Source organism: Cololabis saira, chromosome 1 (genome assembly GCF_033807715.1).
Source record: "Cololabis saira isolate AMF1-May2022 chromosome 1, fColSai1.1, whole genome shotgun sequence".
In the NCBI taxonomy this organism is placed as follows: domain Eukaryota; kingdom Metazoa; phylum Chordata; class Actinopteri; order Beloniformes; family Belonidae; genus Cololabis; species Cololabis saira.
Window position 1 is genome coordinate 39549646 of NC_084587.1, and position 27000 is coordinate 39576645.

Sequence of the window (27000 nt, forward strand, 5' to 3'; positions counted from 1 at the left end):
ATGTAAAATGGTATTGTAGCAAGGCGAGTGCTACCGGGGCCGACCGAAGGATGGAGAGACACGGAGTTCAGTGCAGACCCTCTTTTATTCAAGTTAAACCGCCACACACGTGCAGAAGCACCTTCACCCAGCTTCTCCGACCCTTGCTGCTGGGCAGCCGTGCCTTATGAAGGCTGGCAGAGTGGAGAGGCTGACTGGGCCCACCTGTGCCCTAATCAGCCTGAGTGGCTGCAGCTCCTCCACTCTGCCACACACCCCCAACGCCAACCTCGAGCCGGGGTCCGTCCGGCCGAGCCTACTCCCCCCCCCTCGGAGCGGGAGAGGAACCCTCCGGGCTTCCTGGTCGGGTGGTCGCCCCCGGCGTCGGCCTGAGCCGCAGAACGGTCGGGGTGGTCGGCGTCGGCCCGCCCGCCGTGGAGGATGCGCTCGGGGCCGGGCCCATGGTGGCCTCGGGCCACCCGGTGCGCGCACGACTGCCTCCTTCACCTCCGCGACGCAGCCCTGCGCGGGCTGCTGGTCCGCCTCCAGGACCGCCTCTTCCCCCACACTCTGCTCTGGCCGCAGGTCCGGCCCCGTCTCCGTGGGACCCGCCGTCGCTGGCGGCTGCGCCTCCGAAGCCGCCTTCCCCGCCTCCGTCCCGGGAGCCGTCGCCTGGCGGCCTGCAGCCACTGCCTCACGGCCGGTCGGCTGCAGCGCCACCAGCGCTGCCGTGGCGAACCTCAGACGGGGTGCAGGGATGGGTCGCGCCGCGGGTCCCGCCGCCTCGGGAGCCGTCGCTTGGCGGCCCGCAGCTTCTGCCTCCCGGCCTCTCAGCTGCGGCGCCGCCAGCTCCTCCCGCGTTGCTGCGGCGGCCCTCAGACGGGGTGCAGGGGTGGGTCGCCCCGCGGCCACCAGGGCTTCTATGGCGGCCAGCTGCCGCTCGCCCTGGTCCCGGAAGGCGGCCGCCATGCCCGCCATGGCCCGGGCGAGCGTGTCCAGGGCCCGCTCCATGCCTCTCTCCTCCATCCTTCGCGCCCCACGTTGGGTGCCAGTGTAGCAAGGCGAGTGCTACCGGGGCCGACCGAAGGATGGAGAGACACGGAGTTCAGTGCAGACCCTCTTTTATTCAAGTTAAACCGCCACACACGTGCAGAAGCACCTTCACCCAGCTTCTCCGACCCTTGCTGCTGGGCAGCCGTGCCTTATGAAGGCTGGCAGAGTGGAGAGGCTGACTGGGCCCACCTGTGCCCTAATCAGCCTGAGTGGCTGCAGCTCCTCCACTCTGCCACAGGTATATATGTCATTTTGTTATAGCTGGCATTTATTCAGTTTAAAAGACAACCTTCTAGCTGTCACACTTCTGACATTAGTGGAATATAATGGTTGGAGCAAAATAGATTAAAAAAAAAGATAGACTGATCATAAATCCTGGCGATTATTGTTAGTGGGACTTATCAGCAGAACCTCACAATAGACTGTAATGGATGGATGGATGGATGGATGGATGGATGGATGGATGGATGGATGGATGGATAGATAGAACTTTATTTATCCCAAGCTGGGAAATTGTAAATGTAGCTTTATTCTCATTATCGTCATATGTACACGTCAGCATCAGAGACCTAATCCAAAAGACAGTTTTCCACCCACAACTTAATCTTGCAAACTCTACAGGCAGCGAAATCTGCTAGTTGTGATTTCAGGTAATAATAACTGTGATCACTAGATGAAACCGTAAGACATGTTCACTAATACCCCTTTTACACCAAGCTGGTTCCAGGGCTGGTTCTGGGCTAGAGCCAGACTTAGCACCAGTTCTTTGGTTTTACACAGCCTAAGCACCGGCTCCTGGCTCTCAAAACTGGTGCTAGACAAGAACCAACTCTTTACTGGTCCAGAGTAAAGAACCGCTTTACGTCAGGGGCTGGGGGCGGGGCTGGGGGCGGTGTTACTGAACAACCAAAGCAAAGTAAACACGGAAGAGCGCCGTTTTTAAACATTGGAGCGTTGAAGACGGCGGTTAAGTTAGCAGACTCTTTTATTATTACATCCATTTATTTAATAATGGATGGAAAACAGAAGCAGCAGTGGTCTACGGTACAATCCATCAACAGTAACGTCGTCGGGCTCCATGCCCGCCGATGGAGCGGCAGCCTCACGTCCGAGCCCGCGGGGAAGCGTTCCAGCCCTGGGACGCCTCCCAGCCCGCTCCCAGCCCGCGGGGACGCATCCCCGCCGCTCGATCCGTGGTTCCTCCAGCCTTCAGCCCGCTTCCGCATCGCAGCTCCCCGGCAGCATCTAATCATTCAGACTTGGATTACAGTATTCCATTAGGTTTATATTATTATTTTTCATTTATTTAACATGCACAAATATAATTTAAACAACTGCATAAAGCAGACAAAGTTTCCCAGCCCGGGTCCCCGCCGCTCGATCCGTGGTCCCTCCAGCCTTCAGCCCGCTTCCGCATCGCAGCTCCCCCGGGAGCATTTACACATTCAGACTTGGATTACAGTATTCCACTAGGTTTATATTATTATTTTTTATTTATTTGACAGCTAAGCTAATTGTACCGGGAAATGGTGACGTATACAGTAACGTGATGACGTGGCTCTCTGGCCAGCACCAGCTTGTGTAAAAGCAAACGGTTCTCAACCGGTTCTTACTAAGAACCAACTGCGAACCGGCTCTAGCACCAGCACTAGCACCAGCCCTGGAAACAGATTGGTGTAAAAGGGGTATAATTGTCCTTCAGTCATCTTTTTTTTCATGAAATGCTGATGAGATTGGCTAGGGTGGAGCCCTTCCCAGCCATCATGCTGAAAGAGGGTCATGAGCTCACCACAGGGCCAGAGACAAATGACCATAAACACTCACATTCACTCTTAATGTCAATGAAGAATTACCAGTCATCCTAACATGATTAGTTTCGGTCTGCAGCAGAAAGCCAGGGTACCAGGAGAAAACATACCGGAAAGGAGGAAAAACTCCATTATTTGAACCAAGAACCTTCTTGCTTTAAGGGAACAGTAACCACCACACCATCATTGTTTTACTCTCTTTTCCCAATATGTGTGTAAAATCACAAATGTGTAAACATGTTACTGTCACCACTTAAACTGAGTCTGGTTTTCAAAGCAATCTCAAGCGTAAGTTGATATGCAGAACTGGCAACTCCTAAACCAGAAAACACGATTAAGTCATTCTCCTTTAGAAAAAAAAAAGACCTTCTGCAGTGAAGAGTTCCTGAAAGCTTAGCGAACATTCACCCCTCCAGTCTGGGTCAGGAGACTACAGTGTTCACAGCTGATTAGAAGGAATTAATCTTGTGGAAAATAGATACTTTTAATCTTTGTCTGGATTGAATTTTAGGCACGCAGACACATTTTATTTGTGTTGCTATACATAGGCTTTAACCCAGTTTACTTCTGGACATGTACAAGCATCAACCATCCTTTTAGACTTGTCATCATGGAAGAGACATGTCATTAAAAGCTTTCAAACTTTTTTTTTTAAGTGGGCTTTGCAAATAGCTCTGGCATTAGCCTCTGCATAGGAGGTACTTGATCCTTTTAGTCTAAATCATACATAAAATCAGGAAATTATCTTGTGCAAGCTTGTTTTAATCTGAAGGAATATTGATGTTAACTATTATGTTCTTAATAAGCAAAACTAATTAATTTCTCACCCCTGTACAAGAATGTGTGTGATAAACTTCCAAAAGGGATGCAACAGTAGAACAGGAATGGTTCCAGAGGTGAACGAGCTCCCATTCCCTCTTTTGTTTCTGTGAGGCTATAGTACATATATACACACACATACATACATATATATATATATATATATATATATATATATATATATATATACATATATATATATATATATATATATATATATATATATATGTATATATATATATATATATATATATATGTATATATATATATATATATATATATATATATATACCGTATATATATATATACCGTATATATATATATACCGTATATATATATATATATATACCGTATATATATATATAAAAATGTCATGTAATGCAAGAATCATACACACACACACACATACATACATACATACATACACACATACATACATACATACCGTATATATATATATATATATATATATATATATATATATATATATATATATATATATATACCGTATATATATACCGTAATATATATATATATATATATATATATATATATATATATATATATATATATATACTGTATATATATATATATATATATATAGTACATATATATATATATATATATAAAAATGTCATGTAATGCAAGAATCATACACACACACACACACATACACAAAACATGAAATAATACTGTGCAAAGGGCTTACAGGATAATCCAAGTGAGTACAGTGTACAACATGTCACAGAAATTTAATTCTCTCTTCTTCCAAAAAGGACGAGACTATACAGCTGGGTCAATGGATGACACACATAGACACGACCACAAAGATGCTCTCTTTACTTTTTCTATCTCACAAATGTCATCTCATCCCTCATCTCATAATATCAATCTTTCTAATCAGCTCTCTTTATTGTTTATATTGTAGGTAGTTTAGGTAGTTTTAAGTGGATAGGAAACCCATCAGCAACAGGCAAGTGGTATTTTTGTATTAAACTCCGCAGAGAAGTTGTCATTTATACCACCAAGGTAAAAAAAATATATATATATATATATGTTTATCTCACCATTGAAATCATGTCATGACACTTGACATTGGAGCTGTTGTCAGGTAAGTGGAGCCATGGAGACCCCTGTTGGGATATGTTCATGATTGAGAAAACAACCATTCTGACACATAACAAGCAACTACTGTATATCCGAACCTGACTCGCACAGCAACACATGCAGGCTTTGCCAACGTTTCATGGTGCTGGTTAAAGCCTATTTGTTACATGCATTTCACTCCAAGCTAAGTTTGCCACAGTTATGCCACTGTTGGCAAACAACCAAGCCCAAGGGCTTGTGAGTGCCCGGTACACTCACAACATTTTCCAGTTAAGGATTTGTGAGGAATAATGTGGTGTGGCTTTTGCAGCCATCATTTGGGTTTCAGTTTACATCAAGATTGAGGTCTCTGATAGCTGCAGGATACACAGAGGGCTAAAATAGAAACAGAATGACAATCTAAATCAAAGTTGTGGTTGTCTTTATTATAATCCACTACAATCCGTAGCGATTATAAAATAGCTAAAGAGAGCATGTTTACTACTAGACTGCAATTTCTGAGACTTCAGTAGTTGTACTGTAGGTTTTGAAGGATCCAACAGTCATTGAGTGCTTTAATTTCATAAATTTGGGGGAATCCCTTCCAGTGGGGATAGTTCCACACTTGGTTGTACATGAAAACGTTGCAATAAATGACAAAAATAATCAGAGCTCGATTGCAAATTACTTTTTTGTTTCCACACTGCTGGTTAATCCTGCCATGAAATGGGCCTTATGTCAGATCATCTGAGTTAGTAACAACCCATACAATGTCAGAAATGTGTAGTTGAATACCATCCAGAAATAATGTCAACAAAGACTGACCCTTCAGTCTCCATGACCTTAGGTGCCAAAGTACTCATGTTCTAAACATTTTCTGGAATGGCTGCACGGAAGATTTCAAATGTCCACATCAAATGTACTGTTCAACACAAAAACCATCAGTGTGATGAGTTTGGACATGTACGGTAAGTGAGCCTCATCAACCACGACAATGTGCTGTAAACCAAACGTGATTTCCTGAAAGCATTTTGAGCAACATGTCATCCATGTGTACTCTACCTAGGTGCCACACGGTGTCTTTCGAGCTGCCTACATCTCTGCACAAGTCATATGATGTCAGCTAGACACATTCTGCAAACGTAATGTATGCATTTGCTCTCTAATTGTTTCAATGTTCATTTGACAAATAAAAGATTCACCGTTTGGTAAAAGTAGTAAAACTGTGTAACCAGCTCTATAGAGACAGGATTTTTCTTGCAACTTTAGTCTCATGTTGTAAAGTCAGGTTGATATTTCACCTTGAGGAATTTGTCCTTTAGCATCTGAGAGCACTGTGCCACTCAGCACTTTTTCCCTCGGACTCCAGAAATCATTATCAGCCACTGTTGGATGTTTAAACAGCAACCAAGTTGGTTATTTGATTTTTCAACTTCCCCTCTGACATCCATAACTCCCACAGTGAAATGGACATAACTAGAGCAAAGATTTGTGGTAAATCATTGTCTGATAGGTGTGCTGCTTGTCCTTGTGCTCCAAGAGCTGCCGTATTGCACCACCACTCTGAGCATGGGTCATGAATCTTTTCAAGTTGAAATAAAAATCTGAAACTTATATTTTCTCTCTTATTTCTTGAGTCAACCCACATTTCTCTTGAGAAGCTAAAAAATCAATAATACTATAAATTTTGCAGCAGTCACGATGAGGAAGATTATAAACTTTTTCAATCAAATAACTTCAAATCACATATTCCCAAGAATATTTCCTCAGAAATATCATTTTCTTAAAAAGAGTTCCAGTTTTTGGGCGTGAGTTGGGACTGCAAGTTTGGATATGAATAATGTAAGCCCTACTGATTCACTGCATTCAAACGTTGGTGTGCATTTGATGACTTTTGATCAATCCACATGATGATCACAGCAGAAGTAGTCACACAGAAACACAGCCTTAAACACAAACCACACACACACCTACCATTCATGCCGTTATAGATGCTCCGATGATGTGGCGACAGCTCTTCTCCAGCCAGCCTCCTCTGACTCTCTCTCACAGGACTGCCAAACTTCACTTGATCAGGACTCAGACTGTACTGATGCCTGTGAGTTTCAGGGCTGCCGCCCTGGATTATGCAGCCCTTTTCATGGTGCTCACCGGTCCCGAGGTGCACGTGGCGGGGCTCGGGGCTCCCACAGCCCATGCTGCTAATGCTGCTCCTCTGGTGCCTCTGGTAGAGCTCCCCGCTGCCACCCTGGCCCACGTAGTGCTGCCTCTGACCCAGAAGGAGATCGGAGCTGTGGTGTTTAGGGTGCTGCTCTGGACTACGTTGGCCTATGTTCCTTCCATATTTTTCTGGGCTCAGGCCCCGCATAACGCGACTGTGGTCAGGAACAGATATGGAGCCGCAGCGGGGCCGGCAGAGCTGAGGCAGCGTGTACGGGTACTCCAGGCTCGTACTTCGGTGGCGCCCAGCTGGGTGCACAGGACTGGACAGCACCTCCCTATCTCCTCCACTTCCTAATCCACTAATACTGCTGCACCTAGGTTTGTGCACTAGTTCAGGGCTATTTTTTTCCCCACTACCAACTACACCACCGACTACTATGGCAAGGTGAGCTTGCTTATGATGAGGATGATCGGCGCTATCGACACTCCCTGCACTAGAGGTGCTGCTCCCATCCCCTACATCTCTCATCAGCAGCCCCTGCCCCGGCACCAGCAGCAAACTGTTTTGGCTGTCTATAGAGTTGCGACACCCTCCGATCCCCACGGCCCCTCCACCAGAACCTTCCCCCACGCCCCCACCTACCACCCCCTTTTCTTCATCCAGCAGTAAGCAGAGCTCCTTCAGCTCCAGGTTCTCCCGGATCACTTCCTCTTGTCGAAGCTCCAGCTCTTTGAGTTTCTGTAGGTAGAGGGTCACCTCTTTGCGCATAATGCTGGCACTGTAACGTCCAAGACGCTGCCACTCCCTGGAGACACGCTTTCCTTTCTGACGGTCGTCATCTAAAAAGCAGCACAAGTCCCGCAGTTCACGATTGTCCTCTTGAAGTTTCTGATTGATGTCCTGGAGAAGCAGAGAAGAACAGGTGGAAAAGAACAATGAGTTAAACTGTTAAAAAGGGTATTGAACCTACAATATGAAACCTTCTCAGGCAAGACATAGCTTAAGTGTTAATAAATTATTTCTCAATTTTCACCTAGCATTTTTTTTCTATTAATATGACATCAAATGCACTGCTGCAACATTTGTCCAATCTAGTTTACTGGTGTTTAAGATATTGTTCAAATTCTGTTTGCAGTCATAATGAAATGAAATAATAATCCTCTCTGTCTTCCCCACAAAAGAGCAGAGTCATTGTATTCAATGTGAAATACATAATGTTGATTAGAATCCTGTGCCAGATATAGAGGCCACACACAGAAATAAAGCAGGATTAGGGAAGAGAGATGACTCACCCGAGCATTTTGATATAAGCAACACTAAAAACCTCTTCTTCACCTCTCTTTCCTTCTGTAACTCAGCTCACTCTCCCCAATTCTCTCTCTCCTGCTCGCTCTCTCCGTTAAAACCCTCCAGCTCTTTTCCTGTGTAATTAGGCCACTTCAATTGGAGGAGGTGACAAGGTTTCCAAGAGAGGCAAATAATCCCAATGTGCTGTGGAAGCTACCTCAGGCTCTGTCTCAACATAAACTGTAAACACTGTGCTCAGGTCAGTGTGCCATATTACCCTTATTAGAGAAGGCAGTAGGTAAAGGTTACTGGAAGTGAGAGAGGCTGCATAGAACTTGAAAGGCAACTGACACATTGTTCTGCAGGCTAATGCTTTAGATTCATGTTGAATTTTCAAAGAATGTGAGGCAGCCTGAGATATGGATACCAGATTTTAGCACTACAGTATAAACAGATTTAAAGAGGACCATTTCCTCCTCAGTACTGGAGGATACATGTTTTCCTTGTGAAGACTAGCTCTGTAGCCCATTAGCTGAATGGGCTACAGTCTGAGTAAGGAGCTGAAACAATGTCCAACCATCTACAGGTTCAAAAGCAAATGCAAAGAAAAGATTTTTGCCAAATGCAGGGAAGAGGAGACATGAGGTAGTGATTGTGAGATTCAGCATAATGTAGTACGTATTTAAAATGGTATATATAATAATGATTATATATATATATACACATATATATATATATATATATATATATATATATATATATATATATATATATATATATATATATATATATATATATGTTGTATATGTATATTATTTATAATTGCTTTGGTATATTTATATTTTAATGCTCAGGTATAATATTGCAATGAAGTGCTGTAATATTTTTACAATGTAATAACAGGTATCATTTTTTGATAAAGTAAAGCTTGCTGTTATATATATATTTTTTTTAAGCAAAATTGAAATAGAAACAAGGGGTAGGACCTCATAAGTTTTTTACTTCCTCTTACTCCTTTTCGGGCATGAAGGTTTATTTCCCTTTGATTTTGTTTAATGACTGTTTATTTGTATTCTTTTTTAGTTTTGTGTAATTGTTTTTTTCTGTATGCTCGAAATACAGATTTCGATCAATCAATCAATCAATCAATCAATGGAAAAGGCACAACTTGGCATTGATTTTGCGCACATTCATAACAATCCTTCCCCCTTGTAAATGTTAAAAGCCTCTCTTCTTTTCTCTCTGAAATTGACATGCGAATGTAAAGACTGTCCTGTTTAGCATGTATGTCTGCATCATCAGCAGTCATTCTCAACTAGGCCCACACACAATAACCACCTGGAACTTCAGCGATATCTTATCTCACACCGCGGTATAGTCGGCTTTCTACACAGCCACACATCCCTCCTGCATGCATCCCTCTCAGATGAGCTCCAAATCTATGATCTCATCTCTTCCCCGATGCGCGTCCCCTCTCACCTTCAGCCCTCGTATCTCGGTGAGGTGCAGCTGGAGGCTGCGGTTGACCTCTCGGATGAGATTCCCGTGGTCCAGGATGACGCTCATCTTGTCGGCCTCGGAGCGCCGGAGCCGGCGCAGCAGATCCTCCTTGGTCCACTTCAGCAGCTCCTCGTCGCTCAGCCCGGAGATGTCTTCGGCTGGACTCTCGCTCTTCGCTATGGACAGCTGGAGCTGGGGCTGGGCCGGCGGTGGAGTCACCTTCTCCATTTGCACAGCTCCCCCACCACTGATTAAAAAAAAAGAGCAGAAAATACTTGGGAGGTTTGCCAACAGCCTCTGCTTGCACCCGCTCCCCTGTCGACTTATTAAGGCTGGTTTATGGTTCTGCGTTAAACCAACGCAGAGCCTACGGCGTAAGCTACGCGGCGACCACGTACCCTACGCCGTACCCTACGGCGTAGGCTCTGCGTCGATTTAACGCGGAACCATAATTCAGCCTTTTAGGGTGGAAAAACGGATTAAAACGGTTACCGATGTGAAATCATTGGCACGGGCTTGGCCTGTCTGCTGCTCCCCACCTCTCCCAGTCTCTCCTGGAAGATGCAACAGCTGAAGATGCCGACTGACTGACTGGGTGCGATCCAGATGAGAAAAATGCCCTGCTCTGTATCACTGCATCATCCTCACCGAGCAGATGGGCTCTGCTTCTGCCGTGACGTGCAGCGTGAGTCGCAGTCTCGATCTAGTGGCCAAAATCAGTCCCAAATGTGCCCAAAGCGACGAAAAGCTTTAGTGGACACACACCTTCCACTATTGGGCTGCCAAAGAGGAGAGAGCCGGCAGCAGCAGCAGCACAGCAGCACAGGGGTCTCCTCCTTGACGTCTCTCTCTAGCTCTCCCCTCCAGGGGTTTGCCTCTTACCGACACACGGAGAGAGAAAACAGCTCGCTCGCAGCGCCACCTAACGTATTCATAGAGCATAATCCCAAACAGGCCACGGGAAAGGGTGGCTCTCTCGGGATTTACCTAAAATGCCAGAGGGGAAACGTGTCATTCCTGAACCCCACAGCCCCGGATGCAAAATAAAATTAAATAAATATTTTTTTTCTTGAATGACAGCTGAGAGATATTTTTGATTTGACTTGATTTGATTTGATTTGATTTGATTTGATTTATTTTGTACATGTAAAAAACAACAATTCAAGAGAAGATAAGAAAACAAAACAAAACAACAAAACAAAGAATTTCATACTTTAACACTTGATATCTTAATTTACAAGTGCAAAAAGGAGTAGGAAGAAATGTAAACTTATTTAATCCTACCCCGATTCACTAATCATTTAACCCGTATTTATAAATACTCACACACTGTACTCACACTGCTAAATAACAGTATTATTATTATTATTATTATTATTATTATTATTATTATTATTATTATTATTATTATTATTATTATTATTATTATTATTATTATTATTATTATTATTATTATTATTATTATTATATTATTATATACTGTAATTATACTCCCCTCCGGTTTCATCAGGAGGGGAGCTAATAATTTTCACTTTTGTTCGCAAACATACACATAGTTGATTATTTCTATATATTTGTACACACATGCCCATATAAATATTTATATAAATATACTTATTTACACTATACTGTCTCTATTAACTGCATCTGCTCTATATCTATGTATATATCTACTTACACACATATTCACACGCACACACACGCATACACCCATATACAGTGGGTTGCAAAAGTATTCACCCCCCTTGAACTTTGTGACCTTTTGCCACATTTCAGGCTTCAAACATAAAGATATAAAACTGTAATTTTTTGTGAAGAATCAACATCAAGTGGGACACAATCATGAAGTGGAACGAAATGTATTGGATATTTCAAACTTTTTTAACAAATAAAAAACTGAAAAATTGGGCGTGCAAAATTATTCACCCCCCTTAAGTTAATACTTTGTAGCACCACCTTTTGCTGTGATTACAGCTGTAAGTCTCTTGGGTTATGTCTCTATCAGTTTTGCTCATCGAGAGACTGAATTTTTTGCCCATTCCTCCTTGCAAAACAGCTGGAGCTCAGTGAGGTTGGATGGAGAGCTTTTGTGAACAGCAGTTTTCAGTTCTTTCCACAAATTCTTCATTGGATTCAGGTCTGGACTTTGACTTGGCCATTCTAACACCTGGATATGTTTTTTGTGAACCATTCCATTGTAGATTTTGTTTTATGTTTTGGATCATTGTCTTGTTGGAAGACAAATCTCCGTCCCAATCTCAGGTCTTTTGCAGACTCCATCAGGTTTTCTTCCAGAATGGTCCTGTATTTGGCTCCATCCATCTTCCCATTAATTTTAACCATCTTCCCTGTCCTTGCTGAAGAAAAGCAGGCCCAAACCATGATGCTGCCACCACCATGTTTGACAGTGGGGATGGTGTGTTGAGGGGGATGAGCTGGGTTGCTTTTACGCCAAACATAACGTCTTGCATTGTTGCCAAAAAGTTAGATTTTGGTCTGATCTGACCAGAGCACCTTCTTCCACATGTTTGGTGTGTCTCCCAGGTGGCTTGTGGCAAACTTTAAACAACACTTTATATGGATATCTTTAAGAAATGGCTTTCTTCTTGCCACTCTTCCATAAAGGCCAGAATTGTGCAGTATACGACTGATTGTTGTCGTATGGACAGAGTCTCCCACCTCAGCTGTAGAGCTCTGCAGTTCATCCAGAGTGATCATGACCCCTGACCTCTGACCTCTGCAGCTCATCCAGAGTGATCATGACCTCTGACCTCTGCAGTTCATCCAGAGTGATCATGGGCCTCTTGGCTGCATCTCTGATCAGTCTCCTCCTTGTATGAGCTGAAAGTGTAGAGGGACGGCCAGGTCTTGGTAGATTTGCAGTGGTCTGATACTCCTTCCATTGCAATATTATCGCTTGCACAGTGCTCCTTGGGATGTTTAAAGCTTGGGAAATCTTTTTGTATCCAAATTCAGCTTTAAACTTCTCCACAACAGTATCTCGGACCTGCCTAGTGTGTTCCTTGTTCTTCATGATGCTCTCTGTACTTTAAACGGACCTCTGAGACGATCACAGTGCAGGTGCATTTAGACGGAGACATGTTTACACACTGGTGGATTCCATTTATCATCATTAGTCATTTAGGTCAACACTGGATCATTCAGAGATCCTCACTGAACTTCTGGACAGAGTTTACTGCACTGAAAGTAAAGGGGGTGAATAATTTTGCACACCCAATTTTTCAGTTTTTTATTTGTTAAAAAAGTTTGAAATTTCCAATACATTTCGTTCCACTTCATGATTGTGTCCCATTTGATGTTGATTCTTCACAAAAAATTACAGTTTTATATCTTTATGTTTGAAGCCTGAAATGTGGCAAAAGGTCACAAAGTTCAAGGGGGGTGAATACTTTTGCAACCCATTGTATACCTACATATCTCTCTCTCTCTCTCTCTCTCTCTATATATATATATATATATATATATATATATATATATATATATATATATATATATATATATATATATATATATATATATACACACACATGCATACATACACATATAATTAGCTGGCCATTTCTGAACATAGATATAAGATAGGTTATTTTTAAATAATTAACTTTACTTACTCTTTTTGATCGATATTTTAAAAGCCGGGGCGTCCAAGTAGACCCAGCGTCACATGTGTTTTCCAGTCTATGGTCATGACCACAGACAGAGGTTGGACTCCAGCACCACGGACAGCTACCTGGCGTTATAAAACCAGCTATAAAACACATCTATGTAAATCTTGCTTTTAACTCAATATTTTTAATTGCACACATTGACTGTGCTGCTGTTTGTCCTTCAAAAGAATTAAGCTTCACTCCAGTTGTATGAAAATACCGGAATGGTATTTGCAATAGGAATTCAAAATATCTTACCATTACCATCATACCATTATTTGCCCTGTTGGTGAAGTCATAAAAGTGTCACACATTCCAGGGTTTGACAGAAAAACAAAGATAAATACCCGTTATGTTTTACCAGCTGTTAATACATTTATGAAATCAAAAGTCAACGTTTCCATTTGAAATGTAGTGTTGTAAAGACAAAATGGTATGAAATGAAAGTATTCAGCTAAATGTCTAAATGCTGAGTGAACCCAACCATGTAGATGCATATGTGCATATGCTCTTTGTTGTTGTTAGCTATTATTCATTTGTGTTTATTTCATATAAGTAAAATGTCTCAAACATGTCAGACAAAGTAAAACACGGTGGTGCAGCTGGTAGTGCAGCTGGTAGTGCAGTTGTCTCACAGTAAGAAGGTCCTGGGTTCGATTCCCGCCGGGGACGCTGTGGGTGCTGAAGTGCGTGTTAGTTCCTCCATGACTTCAGCGCCCACACTCTGGGGTTGGCGAAAGGGCCTTTCTGTGTGGAGTTTGCATGTTCTCCCCGTGTTCCCTTGGATAGCTAATGTAAGCTACCCTCACAAAAACATGCACACAGTCCTGGGCTACAGGGCTACAGGACTACAGTACTGGCCAACCGGGGCGCCAGATGGGGTGGGGAGGATCTGGCATATCTGGATATCTGGAATAACGTGATCCTTCCACGTGCTACGTCCGGCCAGAGAAGCCCCACCCTGTCAGGTGAAAAGATGCGGCCTGCTCACTCCTCAGGTTAAGGAGGAGACCTGAGCTAAAAATATAAAAAAAAAAAAAACATGTCAGACAAAAGAACATTTTGATATGTAAGAAGGGGGGGGCATTCACAAGCCGAGGCTTCAGCCCTGACCCTTTCAAATGTGGTCTTTGGTCTTGACCTAAGTGTTCATGCTTGGTGGTGACCAATCCTTTTTTTTCATTCATTCATTATATATATTATATTATCTAAATTCTCTATAATGTTATCTTAGTGTTTTATTGTTTTGTTTTTACAATTTCACAGAATCAAGATTCTGATATTATCTAAGGACTAGAATTAGTTAACGGGGGTAGAGTTGGAAATATCCCTTCCTGTTTTACCAATGATCCATTACTAAAACAAATATCTGATAATTCATTTCCCTTGGAGATTAATTAAGTGTTTTTTAAATTTAACTAAGTTGGCCTACAGTCATTTTTAAACCAGTTTAATTTTGTAATGATGTTCTGCTCAGGTGACTTTTTGTACTTTCAAATTTTATCTTGAAATGTGGTCTTTGGTCTTGACCTAAGTGTTCATGCTTGGTGGTGACCAATCCTTTTTTTTCATTCATTCATTATATATATTATATTATCTAAATTATAATAATATTTTTTTATTTTTTATTTAACCTTTATTTAACCAGGAAAAGAAACCCATTGAGATTAAAAATCTCTTTTGCAAGGATGTCCTGGCCAAAAGGCAGCACAAGATTTCAAATATTAAAATTTACAGAGGTGTAATATGAAATATTAAAATCAAATAAAAACAAATGAGACAAAAAATGGAAATCATTTAAAACAGTTACAAATCAGAGATGCTGTCTCAAGTGCACTCATTCTGGACTTAAAATCGCTCAGTGGTATAAGTTCTGTTATTTTTAGATCCTTTTGAAGTTTGTTCCACGTATAAGGGGCAGAGTATGTGAATGCTCTTTTTATAATGATAATAATAAATAATATAATACATTATTACAATAATATTAATATAATAATATGTATTTATGTGTTCAATAATGTTGCTGTAGAAAAGTAGAAAAACTCAATTTCCCGAAGTTCCCAACTTCCGGTGCTCCGTGACGTCACTGAAAGCCCAGCCAATGGGCGGCGGCCTAGCTCCGAGCACCACGTCATCCTAGTAGAGAGCAGGAGCCGGCTGACAGGGAGAGGTCTCACCACCGACGCCTTTCTGGCATTAATATCCGTCTGTTTGTTGCTTCATATGTTACAACTTGTTTCAAACACAACGGGACATTTATTTCTGTCTAGACCTGAAGCCATCTTGATCTAAAAGGTAAGAGCTCGGGTTAATCTTGGTCTAAAGTCGGTGGCCGGTGTTGGTTTCCATAAGACGGGGCAGGAAATGCTACATTCCGTTAGCTAACGCAGACCTACAAGGTGGCGTGAACACCGACCACCTTAGCGGCCGGAAAACATTCATTTGACAGGGATTAACGGGATTGAAATGTAGTTTTTTGATTAATTGCGTGTTTACACTACCACCATTTTAATGCCGTGTTTCGCGTTTCAGCACACGCCACGTAAATAGGAATATGTGGCTGAATAAGACCAGCCCACTGGAGTCTCAGCAGAGATACGTGCCTGCTTTATTCACCTAGTTTAAAGGTGTTTTATTTATTTATTTATTTAGTATTGTTTTAGTTTATTGTATTGCGTTACAGCCAGGTTTAGTGTTATTAGGTAACATATTTTAAATTACATTAGGGTGGAAAAGAAGCAACAAACCTATCTATTTTTACACCTGAATTGATGTTTTTAAGATAAATGTGTCAAATATTCCAAATATTCCTTGGTTGATGTTGTAAGAATCTATTGCCTTACTTTTTCTATAACATTACATTGATTATCTTTGGACCGTAAACTGTTGAACAAGTTACATTAGACCCAAAGCTCTATAATGTTATGTTAGTGTTTTATTGTTTTGTTTTTACAATTTCACAGAATCAAGATTCTGATATTATCTAAGGACTAGAATTAGTTAACGGGGTAGAGTTGGAAATATCCCTTCCTGTTTTACCAATGATCCGTTACTAAAACAAATATCTGATCATTCATTTCCCTTTGAGATTAATGAAGTGTTTTTTTTTTAATTTAACTAAGTTGGCCTACAGTCATTTTTAAACAAGTTTAATTTTGTAATGATGTTCTGCTCAGGTGACTTTTTGTACTTTCAAATTTTATCTTGAAATGTGCGAGATACTGATGACAACACAAGTACCATACAACGAATGACGTTGTGCTGCTGTGCAAAAGGCATCACAAATGTTTTATTGGTACATGTCAACAAAACTGGGCCAAATAGTGTTTGTCAAAAGTCAGAACACACCTACCCATTAATTTTTGAATTCCTCTGTACGGTTCCTTGCGTCATGAAAACTTGCTGAACAGGTTTCCTAATGGCAAATGTGTGTCATGCTTTTGAAGATCCGTGTCTTATTTTAGCACTGAAAAGAAAGCCTGATCCGTATAAAAACCACTGTATGTAAGAGACAACAGGTAGACTGACAACGAGCAATAGAACAAGCACAAGCAGTTTGGAGTTACCAAGCTTTGATTACTAGTTTCATAGGGACCACATCTAGTTTGTTATTACTTAACACACTAATTGTTGTGTTTGGGCTTTTTTTTTCTGCTGAAGCTCAGTGATGACGACCTACCAGGAGTTCATTCAACAAAATGAGGATAGAGATGGAGTGAGATTCAGTTGGAATCTCTGGCCCTCCAGCCGTCTTGAAGCCACGAGACTTGTCGCCCCCGTCTCCTGCCTCTTTACACCTCTAAAGGAGAGGCCTGACCTGCCACCGGTCCAATATGAGCCAGTCCTGTGCAGCCGTGCCAATTGCAAGGCCGTACTCAACCCTCTGTGGTAAGTTTGACTGGAAAAAACTTTTACCCACCATTTATTTATTTATTTAATTACATTCTTTCTTCTTTGTTTATACTGTAAACCACTAAAACTACCTTTTTATTGTTGATATATTATCTACTGGTATTGGATGCCCTTTTGATTGATTTTAGAATGTAATTATATTGTCTTAATTTTCCATTGTGTGGATTATGCACAGTGTTTGCAGAGTACCCTCTGTAAAAACTGACAAACTTTCTGCAAATGGAATATGTCTCAATCTTATTTTTAATAGTTAATCCTTTTCAAATGTTACGGTATTATGAATATCAGGCTGGTACACCAGAGTTGCAAACACACTGAACAGTCACAGCTGTATGTCATACGTGCTGAAAATCCATTTTCTTTTTTTTTTCGTTTTATAGTCAAGTTGACTTCAGAGCCAAAGTGTGGGCATGTAACTTCTGTTTCCAACGAAACCCTGTAAGTACAAATGTAAATCGAATATATCAGCCATCATTTTATTTGACACAAGTTGCTTCAAATCCTTGCCCAAGTCTTCATAACATCATGTGGACTGACAGCATTCCTTTAATAGGATGAATAATCTAAATTGCTTTGTCTCTGTTTGTGCAGTTCCCTCCCTCGTATGCAGGCATATCAGAGGTGAACCAACCTGCTGAGCTCATGCCACAGTTTTCTACCATTGAGTACATAGTACAGGTAAATGCTAAATCCATGTAAACATTCTGATCTCAGCCATGTACTGAAGATGTGCAGTGCAAAGTGGAACATTAATGATTTCCATTAGTAACATGTTATTTAGCTTCAGAACCAAGCAAAAAGTTCAGCAAATCTGAAATCTACAAGGTTAAGTTCTACACTTGGGTACGAAAAAAAATAAAAACAATTAGATTTGTATGTTAATGACAAATGTGTCATTATATATACTGTTATTAGATAATGATAATCAATGTATACTTTAGACTGGAAATATGATTATTAATAGCTGATATGAAGAAATTATCAAGGCTTTGTAACCACTCGGGGTCTGACTGCTGTTGTGATTAGCAAGTGAAACTTAATTAATAATGTATATAATTTTCAGAAGTCATTTGAGCACGTATGATCAGATGGTATCTCTTACAGAGCCAGTTCAACAGTATACATTGACTCTCAGAATACAACAAACCAAATGAAATTCTGCTCTATATTCCTTTCTTTGTAGCCGCACATTCTTCTTTTTGCAGACAGGAAAAATAAAAGTATGATTTATTTGTGTGTGATGAATAAGTGCAAGATCTTACATGTGTTTAATATTCTTCTCGTGCGTCCTCACAGCGTGGCTCGACAGCCCCTTTGATCTTTCTGTATGTTGTGGACACATGTTTGGAAGAAGAGGATCTACAGGCCCTCAAAGAGTCTCTTCAGATGTCCCTGAGTCTGCTGCCACCCAACGCACTAGTGGGCCTTATCACATTTGGACGTATGGTCCAAGTTCATGAGCTCAGCTGTGAGGGGATTGCTAAGAGCTACGTGTTCAGGGGCACCAAAGATCTTTCTTCTAAACAGATCCAGGTCAGTGCAAGTAACAGATCTATCCAGATCTATCTCTCGTAGAGAGAATACCAAACAATGAAGTAGTAATAGCTAATAATGTCGTCTTCAGCTGTTACCTCTGCTAAAACTTTAGAATACATTTTGATTTAAATTAATTCCATGATTTCTTTTTTTTTAATTAAATTGTTTGTAATGAAAGCATGACATGAGATGATGCAATAATAACAAACTGGAAAAATTGTGTTCTAAAACTTTGACCAGTACATTTTTAAGCATCCAAGTGGTATTTAAAGTTATGTTAAAGAAAACTGATTAGATAAGGATAGGGTAAAACATTTTGAGATTTGCATTCAAATATGCGAAACAAAGAAACTGTCATGCACGTTCTCTAATTAGCTTAATGTGTGAATTTTATTGTATTAGGAGATGCTTGGTTTGATGAAGCCGGTAGCAGCTGGACAGCCCGGTCGCCCAGCGGCCCCTCAGGATGCTGCAGGCTCTTGCAAGTATGGAGAAGCAAGAACATTTTCCATTTCTCAATGAATTGTTGATATCTTCAAAAGGCTCCATAACAGTTTTATTTGTACTAAAATCTTTGTGTGTTCGTTTTTTAGATTCCTTCAGCCCGTACATCGAGTTGATATGAATCTCACAGACTTGCTTGGAGAACTTCAGAGAGACCCTTGGCCTGTCCCTCAGGGCAAACGGCCACTCCGCTCCACTGGTGTTGCATTGTCTATTGCTGTCGGGCTGCTAGAGGTAAATCAAACTCCAGTATTGTCCAATAAGTGGATGCAAACAACACTGGCCAGAGAAAAAGCTTTTCCATAATCTCCTCAGTTATCTGTCTAAATCAATTTATTGGTACAGCCACACTTGTTTTAACATCCACTGCTTACACATGCATTATTAGTCATAACTATAACTTAGTAACAGAACATAGTAAGTCGAACTTTAGCCTCTCTGAAACAACTTTGCCACATATCGCTGTCCATAAATTTGCACACTGCCTAGTAATCAACTTCTGCAGAACTGTAGATTTGCTCTGTCAGTCCAAAGGCGGCCCCTTGTCCTCCTTCTGTCCTGTCCCTCTACAATCATTATCCTCCCTCTCGTCCTCCTCATAATCTGTGGTTATGTAACTGGTAGCAGTAGAAATCATAACCACAATGTATTCTTCCCCAGCCAATATGACGTTGATTTTAACAATCTCACTCGTAAAGTAGAACTGCAAAAAAACTTTCAGTATCAGTTTACTGGTTTATTTGTTCTCTGTGAATGAGAAAAAAAATGTCCCATTTATATGAATCACTGGTAACTTAAAACTTATTTTTATCAAAAGGATAACTTATTGTAGCTGTTTTGCAGTTATGTGGATTGTTTCTCTATCTTTCATCATGTCGTGGATGTTCTCAGACCTGTGGACTTTTATTTTGCCATCACTGGTGGTTGTGTGGTCTGCTGATTGTCGAATAAATTAATTGAGCATTCATCAAGGCCCTTTATGGATACTCTCAATCAAAATGTATCTTTTCTTGCTGTGTGAAAACAAAAGTGGTAGGACATTTTATGTGTGCTGAAGAACAACATCCTTCTCCTTCCCCTTGGCTCTTCTTCTTTTTGCACATTTGAGAACTTGGACATTAGTCCATTTATAGCTATACTGTTGTATAGTATCCAGAGCAGAACACCACAAATTAAAACAAGTGCTGTTTATGAAAACTGCAGCTGTGGAATTATGTTATGACTTAAATATATAAGAAAAATAATGCCTTTACTGCTTTGTGATTAGTTCATAAAGAAGATTTTCATGTTAAATTCCAGCTTTGGGTAAAATGGGATAATCTGAAATCCACTTCCTTGTGTCCTCAGGGCACCTTCCCAAACACGGGGGCGAGGGTGATGCTTTTCATCGGTGGGCCGCCCACCCAGGGCCCAGGCATGGTGGTGGGAGACGAGTTGAAAACCCCTATCCGCTCCTGGCACGACATTCAGAAGGACAATGCACGCTATTTGAAAAAAGCCACCAAGGTGACAAATTGATGTGATCTATTCAAATGTTGCATTGTTGGGTTTTTATGAAATATATATTCTTTTTTCTGACAATTGAACCTGAAATAAAACATCTATTTCTCACACAGATGGGTATGACATGTTGGGGTATGTTCATAATATTCAGGTGATATTTATGATTTTCTCACCCCTTTTCCACAGTACTATGAAGCTTTGGCCAACCGGTCTGCAGTAAACGGCCACTGTATTGACATTTATGCCTGTGCCCTGGACCAGACTGGACTGCTGGAGATGAAGTGCTTGTCCAACCTTACAGGGTATGTCAGCACTCAGTGATAAACTGTTTTAGCATTTGGGGTTGCATCAGTTTTTTTTTAAGCATATCTATGGTTTTTAATGATGTTTTGTTGTCTTTCAGGGGGTACATTGTTATGGGAGACTCTTTTAATACTTCCCTGTTTAAGCAAACCTTCCAGAGAGTCTTCAGTAAGGACTACAACGGAGACTTCCGCATGGCCTTTGGTGGTGTTCTGGAAGTCAAGGTAGAGAACTAATCCAGTCACTGTAGTGCCCAAACAGAATTACTTCCTATATGCAAACTTAAATCATGTCACTTATAAATTAAAAGTTTTAAAGACTTAATGTCTGCATGCCTTCTTCTGTGTTTGCAGACGTCAAGGGAACTAAAAGTTTGTGGTGCCATTGGACCATGCGTTTCACTCAACTCAAAGAGTCCCTGTGTTTCAGAGAATGTGAGTCACTGTTTTAGATAAAACTGGGAAGCACATATTCCTTAATATAAGTAATCTGAGACTAGCATTTACCGGCTCTAATCGCCATGCATGTTCTTTTCTTTAGGAGATGGGTACTGGTGGCACAAATCAATGGAAAGTTTGCAGTCTGAATCCCTCCTCTACTTTGGGGATGTACTTTGAAGTCGTGAATCAGGTAAAATATTAGACTCTTGTTTTTGAGTGTTAGCTTGGATAAGACTACAGTGTGCAGAAGGCAGCACAGCTGTTAAACACATCTAATAAATAAGCAATTGTGATAGAGGATAATAGTTTTCTTACAGAAACCCCTGATACAATGATGTGTTGTGTATTCCTCTTCAAAAAGACAATTTGTTCAAGAAAGGAATAATTGTGAACTGCAATCTCACTGGTTTCACTGTTTAATGTTTGTGTGTAGCACAATGCACCCGTCCCCCAGGGTGGCAGAGGGACAATCCAGTTTGTAACCCAGTACCAGCATTCAAACACACAGAGGAGAATACGCGTCACCACTATCACCAGAAAGTAAGTTTTATTATTGTTTATAGTCTACAACAAAAAGGCAGCTAAAATCAAAGTTTAGCTCACGAGAGGGGATGTTTGCATGCCTGCAGTTCAGGTCAACACATTTAGAGACTGTGTATCATTTGCACTACACTCACTTGTTCCTCTCCCGTTTCCACTATCTTCCTTCCTTCCTCCCTTCCTTCCTTCCTTCCTTCCTTCCTCCCTCCCTTCCTTCCTTCCTGTGACTAACCTAGCTGGGCAGATGCCCAGTCTCAAATTCAGCACATCGAGTCATCATTCGACCAAGAAGCAGCTGCAGTGCTCATGGCTCGCCTGGGGGTCTTCAGGGCGGAGTCAGAGGAGGGACCAGATGTGCTGCGTTGGCTTGACAGACAGCTCATCCGCCTAGTGAGTGTCAAACCCACCCGAAGGCTAATTATCTTGGTCTTGCAAGAATAATGACGGCACATAGTTGGCATCCATTTGTCTTTTCTTTGTTGTGTTGTATGGATGTTATTTTAACAATGATTTATCCTCCACGTTTTTAGTGTCAGAAGTTTGGCCAGTTCAATAAAGATGATCCTACCTCCTTCAGACTGTCAGAGTCCCTGTCCCTCTACCCACAGGTAAACTATTACTTAGTGGAAATATATGAAAAGCATTCTTACCATTTTATTTCATTTTCAGTATGATACTGCCCCTGGTTTTAAAACACTTATATATTTGAATTTAATTGTTTGCTTATTTGAACATATTTTGATTATTTATATCATACAAAATAAACTTCCATTCAACTTTTTTTTCCCTCTTTCCTTCACTTGCAGTTCATGTTCCACCTGCGACGGTCACCTTTCCTGCAGGTGTTCAACAACAGCCCGGATGAGTCATCCTACTACAGGCATCACTTTGTGAGGCAGGACCTGACCCAGTCTCTGATCATGATGCAGCCCATTCTCTATTCCTACTCCTTCCACGGACCACCAGAGGTCAGCCTCATTCCCTCACAATGTTATGTGAATCACATAGCAGGATCTCCATCTTAAGCTTGACCTTAGTGTGTTGATACTGAGGAGTTGGAAACTGGGTCCTGAATATATTATGCTTCCTTACAGCCTGTGCTCCTGGACAGCAGCAGTATCCTGCCAGATCGTATCCTGCTGATGGACACTTTCTTCCAGCTGGTCATCTTTCATGGGGAGGTGAGACAATAGAGAGCTTCTTCAGCAAAAAAAAAAAAGTCTAAATTTGAAATATAATTTTTAATCATTTTTTTTCTGTTAAAGGGGACCTATTATGGCATCTAATACCTATTTTAAACAGGCCTTGAACGTCTTAAAAACAAGCTTTTGATTTTTCTTTTCTAAATAAATTAGAAATCCAGCCTCTGAACCATGTCTTTATCTTCCCATTCTCTAACCTCATTATCTATGTGGGATTCTGAGTGGGCGGGGCTATGATAATGAGGCTCTGTGCTGATTGGCTGTCTGAATGACGTGATACACCGCTACAAAACAATGGTGGAAGCTCCGGCCGGCGGAGTTAGTTGTGGGTGTGGTTTCACGCATTGGTGGCCAACCTATGTAAATCACATTTTCGTTATGTAACGAAAGGGAGCAGAATCTTATTGGCTCGTAGATCCACATCACACTGGACGGCTCATCCGGGCGGCTGTACAGACACTGCAGAATTTGGCTGCTTTCCTCCTTCTCTGAGTTGGCAGGCTGAGGGGAGACCACTTTATACATGTTAAAGCAATAAAAAACGTGTTTTTCATAATAGGTCCCCTTTAAGTAAATCTTGTATCCTTGATTTTCTAGCTTGACATAGAACGGTGCATTTAGTCTAACAGCAGGCATTTTGTGTCTTTTATTTTCAGACCATCGCCCAGTGGCGAAAAGCAGGCTACCAGGAAATGGCAGAATATGAGAACTTCAAACAGCTGCTCCAGGCTCCTCTGGATGATGCTCAAGAGATCCTACAAGCACGCTTCCCCATGCCACGCTACGTTGATACTGAGCACGGTGGCTCACAGGCTCGCTTCCTGCTCTCCAAAGTCAACCCATCACAGACCCACAACAACCTCTATGCATGGGGACAGGTAAAACATCAGCTCTTTGTCCTCCTTTTCTTTTTTCCCCCCAGTTACACTGTAATTAAGGTAGCATATAAAATTTGATGGTGTCTTCATGCAGCTCCACTGGGTTTGAGATAATCTTAGGCGCGTTAAGTAAATTGTGAAAGTTATCATTTCCTCCTTTAACCAAAGTAAGGACTTAAAATCCTTTTGATTGTCTGTGGGGTGGGGAAAAAAAACAATCAGGAGTGACAACCTAAAAGATTCAGCTCATCAGTAAGCGCTAGTCTTGGATTAGTTAACATCTGATTATAAATGGGGAAGATTGAAATCTAAAAGCAGCATTAATCTCTTTATTTCCCAATTCAAGGAAAAGCTGGCCCTTAACTCACTGTATGCAACTGTCAAACTACTGTCAGTCAGAGAATGGTATTATCAACAGAACAAGGTCTTGGTGTATTTCAAAGTGATCATGGATCAAGCAGTTGGGTCATAAAAAGGTCTGTTTGTAAACTGACTAAATCTTGTAACCACTGCTTTGTTATGTTCTGTGATTGCAGGAGACAGGAGCCCCAATCTTGACTGATGATGTCAGCCTACAAGTCTTCATGGACCACTTAAAGAAACTGGCGGTTTCCAGCTCTGCATAGATGTCTTTCCACTACTTAGGGACAAAGAAGTATATGCCATTTGTATTTAGCTATCAGGATCCATCAACATTTCCCATGTTTTTACAGAGGAGACAAACTCTTGTTTACTGTATGTTTGATTGACATGTACAGTACACTGTCTTGACTTGTGACATTTCCATAAAAATGGAACCGGTGTTCCTGTAGTGTCATGGAGTAGGGAATAGCACATTCCTAAAAAAAAAATGTCTACACATTTTAATAAGACTTATTTGAATGAAATCCTTACTATTCTCAAGAATTGGTGTCTTCTTGTCAGCAATATCGAATTGTCTTTCTATTCTGTTAGCTATAAAGTCTGACATGTAGAATTATTAGACTAATAATTTATTTGTCATCTTGTGTCTGTGCGTGCGCACTTTCTCCATTAGCTACAGATGGCATGTTTAGCAATTTTCCAATCAAAGAATATAATAGTAATACCAGCCATATAATGCTTGCTTAAAAAATGTTAATGAGCCTAATGAGAGCTGATGCTGATGCTGATGGCTTATTATTAAGTCTATTTGACAAAGATAATTAAGGTCCTACAAGGATTATACCTCTGTTTTCTAAGAAAATTCCCTCGCTGAATGAGGATTCAACGTTCTGAGGAATGGGTCAATCACAGCTCTACTGAGACTGACTGTTTTCAATGACGAATGTTTGTTTATTTTTGTCTTTATAGGGCACTCTACGGTTCTCAATACAACTTGTAGATCATGTATTTTGCACCCAATTGCCACCCATATGTCTTTTTAATGAAACTGATATAGTTCGAGTACAGAACAGTACGTTGCAGTTGTTTAATCCTGCTGGATTTTTCAAGTGATCCATATAAAGACTTACCAGCAGGGAATAGTCTCTGTGTTGTCTGTTCTTGCACCAGTATGTTTGTTTGTTCTTGGGAATGTTTTATAGCTTTTTACAATAACTTTTAAGTCCCCTTTTGATCCATAAATACAGCACAAGTGCAAACATGTGCTCACAGACCCCGGCAGACAGAGTCACTGATTTATGACTTTGTCTCCGGCTGTCGATTTTCAATTAGTAGTTACCAAAAATGCTCAGTTCATGCAACAGAAAAAAGGTTTACTCTCTCTAAGGTTCTTGGAAATTATAATTGTTGCATGCCACTGAGAGGAAAAGCTGGACAACAAAACAGTAGACAAAATGTCCTGTTTGCTGATAGGAGGCAACACTATCTCTAAACAATTGACATTTCCCCCACTCATTGCTACTGATGTAAAGCACGCACAATAGGGAACACAATCCCAATCATAAAACCGCTCACTCACCATCTACTCTGACTGTAAGCTGATTTCAGAACAGACAGTATGATTTCGAGGATCAGTGAATGGCAGATTATGAAGACTAATCCTTAGGGGGCTACGTGTTAAGAGGCAAATACTACTCTTATCGGCTTTTAGCAGAAGTTGCAACTGAAATAGAAATGAGGTCTGTATCTATCAAGGGCTTAGGCTTTACTATGTTGCCACATATGCTCCAAAGGTACTCGAGGGCAAATCAAAAGATGCTGTTCAACAGCTTTTAATCTCTTTTGACAAGGATAAATAAACACGGAAACAAAAAGTTACATTTAAGTCCATGCATTTTGCAGCTCATATTAGATGTGTTGAAAGCCATTGATCTTGTATGTAGATGAAAATAGCATCTTTACTTAATCTCTGCGTGTATTCTTGGCCTTCTTGGGGCATATAAAAGCTGCAGCTTTGCATGTTCAGTGAGATTCAAATGGACAAAACATTAACATTTTGTTCAGTCCTTTTTCCAGTCCCAAGCTTAGGCAAAGCTGCAAGGAAATGTGTCATCTTATTATCTTCTAAAAAAAAAAAAAAAAAAAAATCCTAAGGGATCAGAAGAAGTCCAGCAGCCATTTCATCCAGAAATTCATTCTGGCTTCTGTCCTTGATAACTTATGTAAGATTTCTGTATAAAATGTGTCACGATAAATGTAGTCAGAAGGCACATAGTATTAATAGTAAAGTTGTTTTCCCTTTTTTTTTCTGGGGGGGGGGGGACTGTTGATAATCCAACATTCATAACCATGTGAAGTCCAGGACTAGATCCTGAGATCCTCAGGGATGAGCAGGTTAACAGCAGGCTGGAATGTGAAACATTGTGAAGTGGCACACTGAGATCTGGGACAGCAA

At 41.0% G+C, this 27000-nt stretch overlaps 2 protein-coding genes across 2 annotated transcripts in view; one reads left to right on the forward strand and one right to left on the reverse strand.

The window, feature by feature from the left end:
- ccdc85al (coiled-coil domain containing 85A, like) overlaps positions 1-10537 on the reverse strand; it is a 39354-nt gene extending 28817 nt beyond the window's left edge. Inside the window, exons 1-3 of the mRNA XM_061722839.1 lie at positions 10189-10537; positions 9676-9943; positions 6720-7809 (exon numbers count right to left, since the gene is read on the reverse strand). Of these exons, the coding sequence (XP_061578823.1) occupies positions 6720-7809; positions 9676-9943; positions 10189-10202 (1372 nt within the window). The 5' untranslated portion in view covers positions 10203-10537. The remainder of the gene's footprint in view (positions 1-6719; positions 7810-9675; positions 9944-10188) is intronic.
- A 4967-nt stretch (positions 10538-15504) lies between these two features.
- Positions 15505-25685, forward strand: sec23b (SEC23 homolog B, coat complex II component). Its single transcript, XM_061722840.1, has 19 exons — positions 15505-15659; positions 17025-17252; positions 17657-17714; positions 17868-17954; positions 18573-18809; positions 19215-19297; positions 19406-19550; positions 20664-20822; positions 21006-21121; positions 21223-21346; positions 21476-21556; positions 21663-21752; positions 21996-22102; positions 22339-22492; positions 22633-22710; positions 22909-23070; positions 23197-23283; positions 23961-24182; positions 24719-25685. Exons 2-19 carry the CDS (start codon positions 17032-17034, stop codon positions 24806-24808), a joined length of 2301 nt encoding a protein of 766 aa, XP_061578824.1. The 5' UTR covers positions 15505-15659; positions 17025-17031; the 3' UTR covers positions 24809-25685.
- Positions 25686-27000: the final 1315 nt, after the last annotated feature.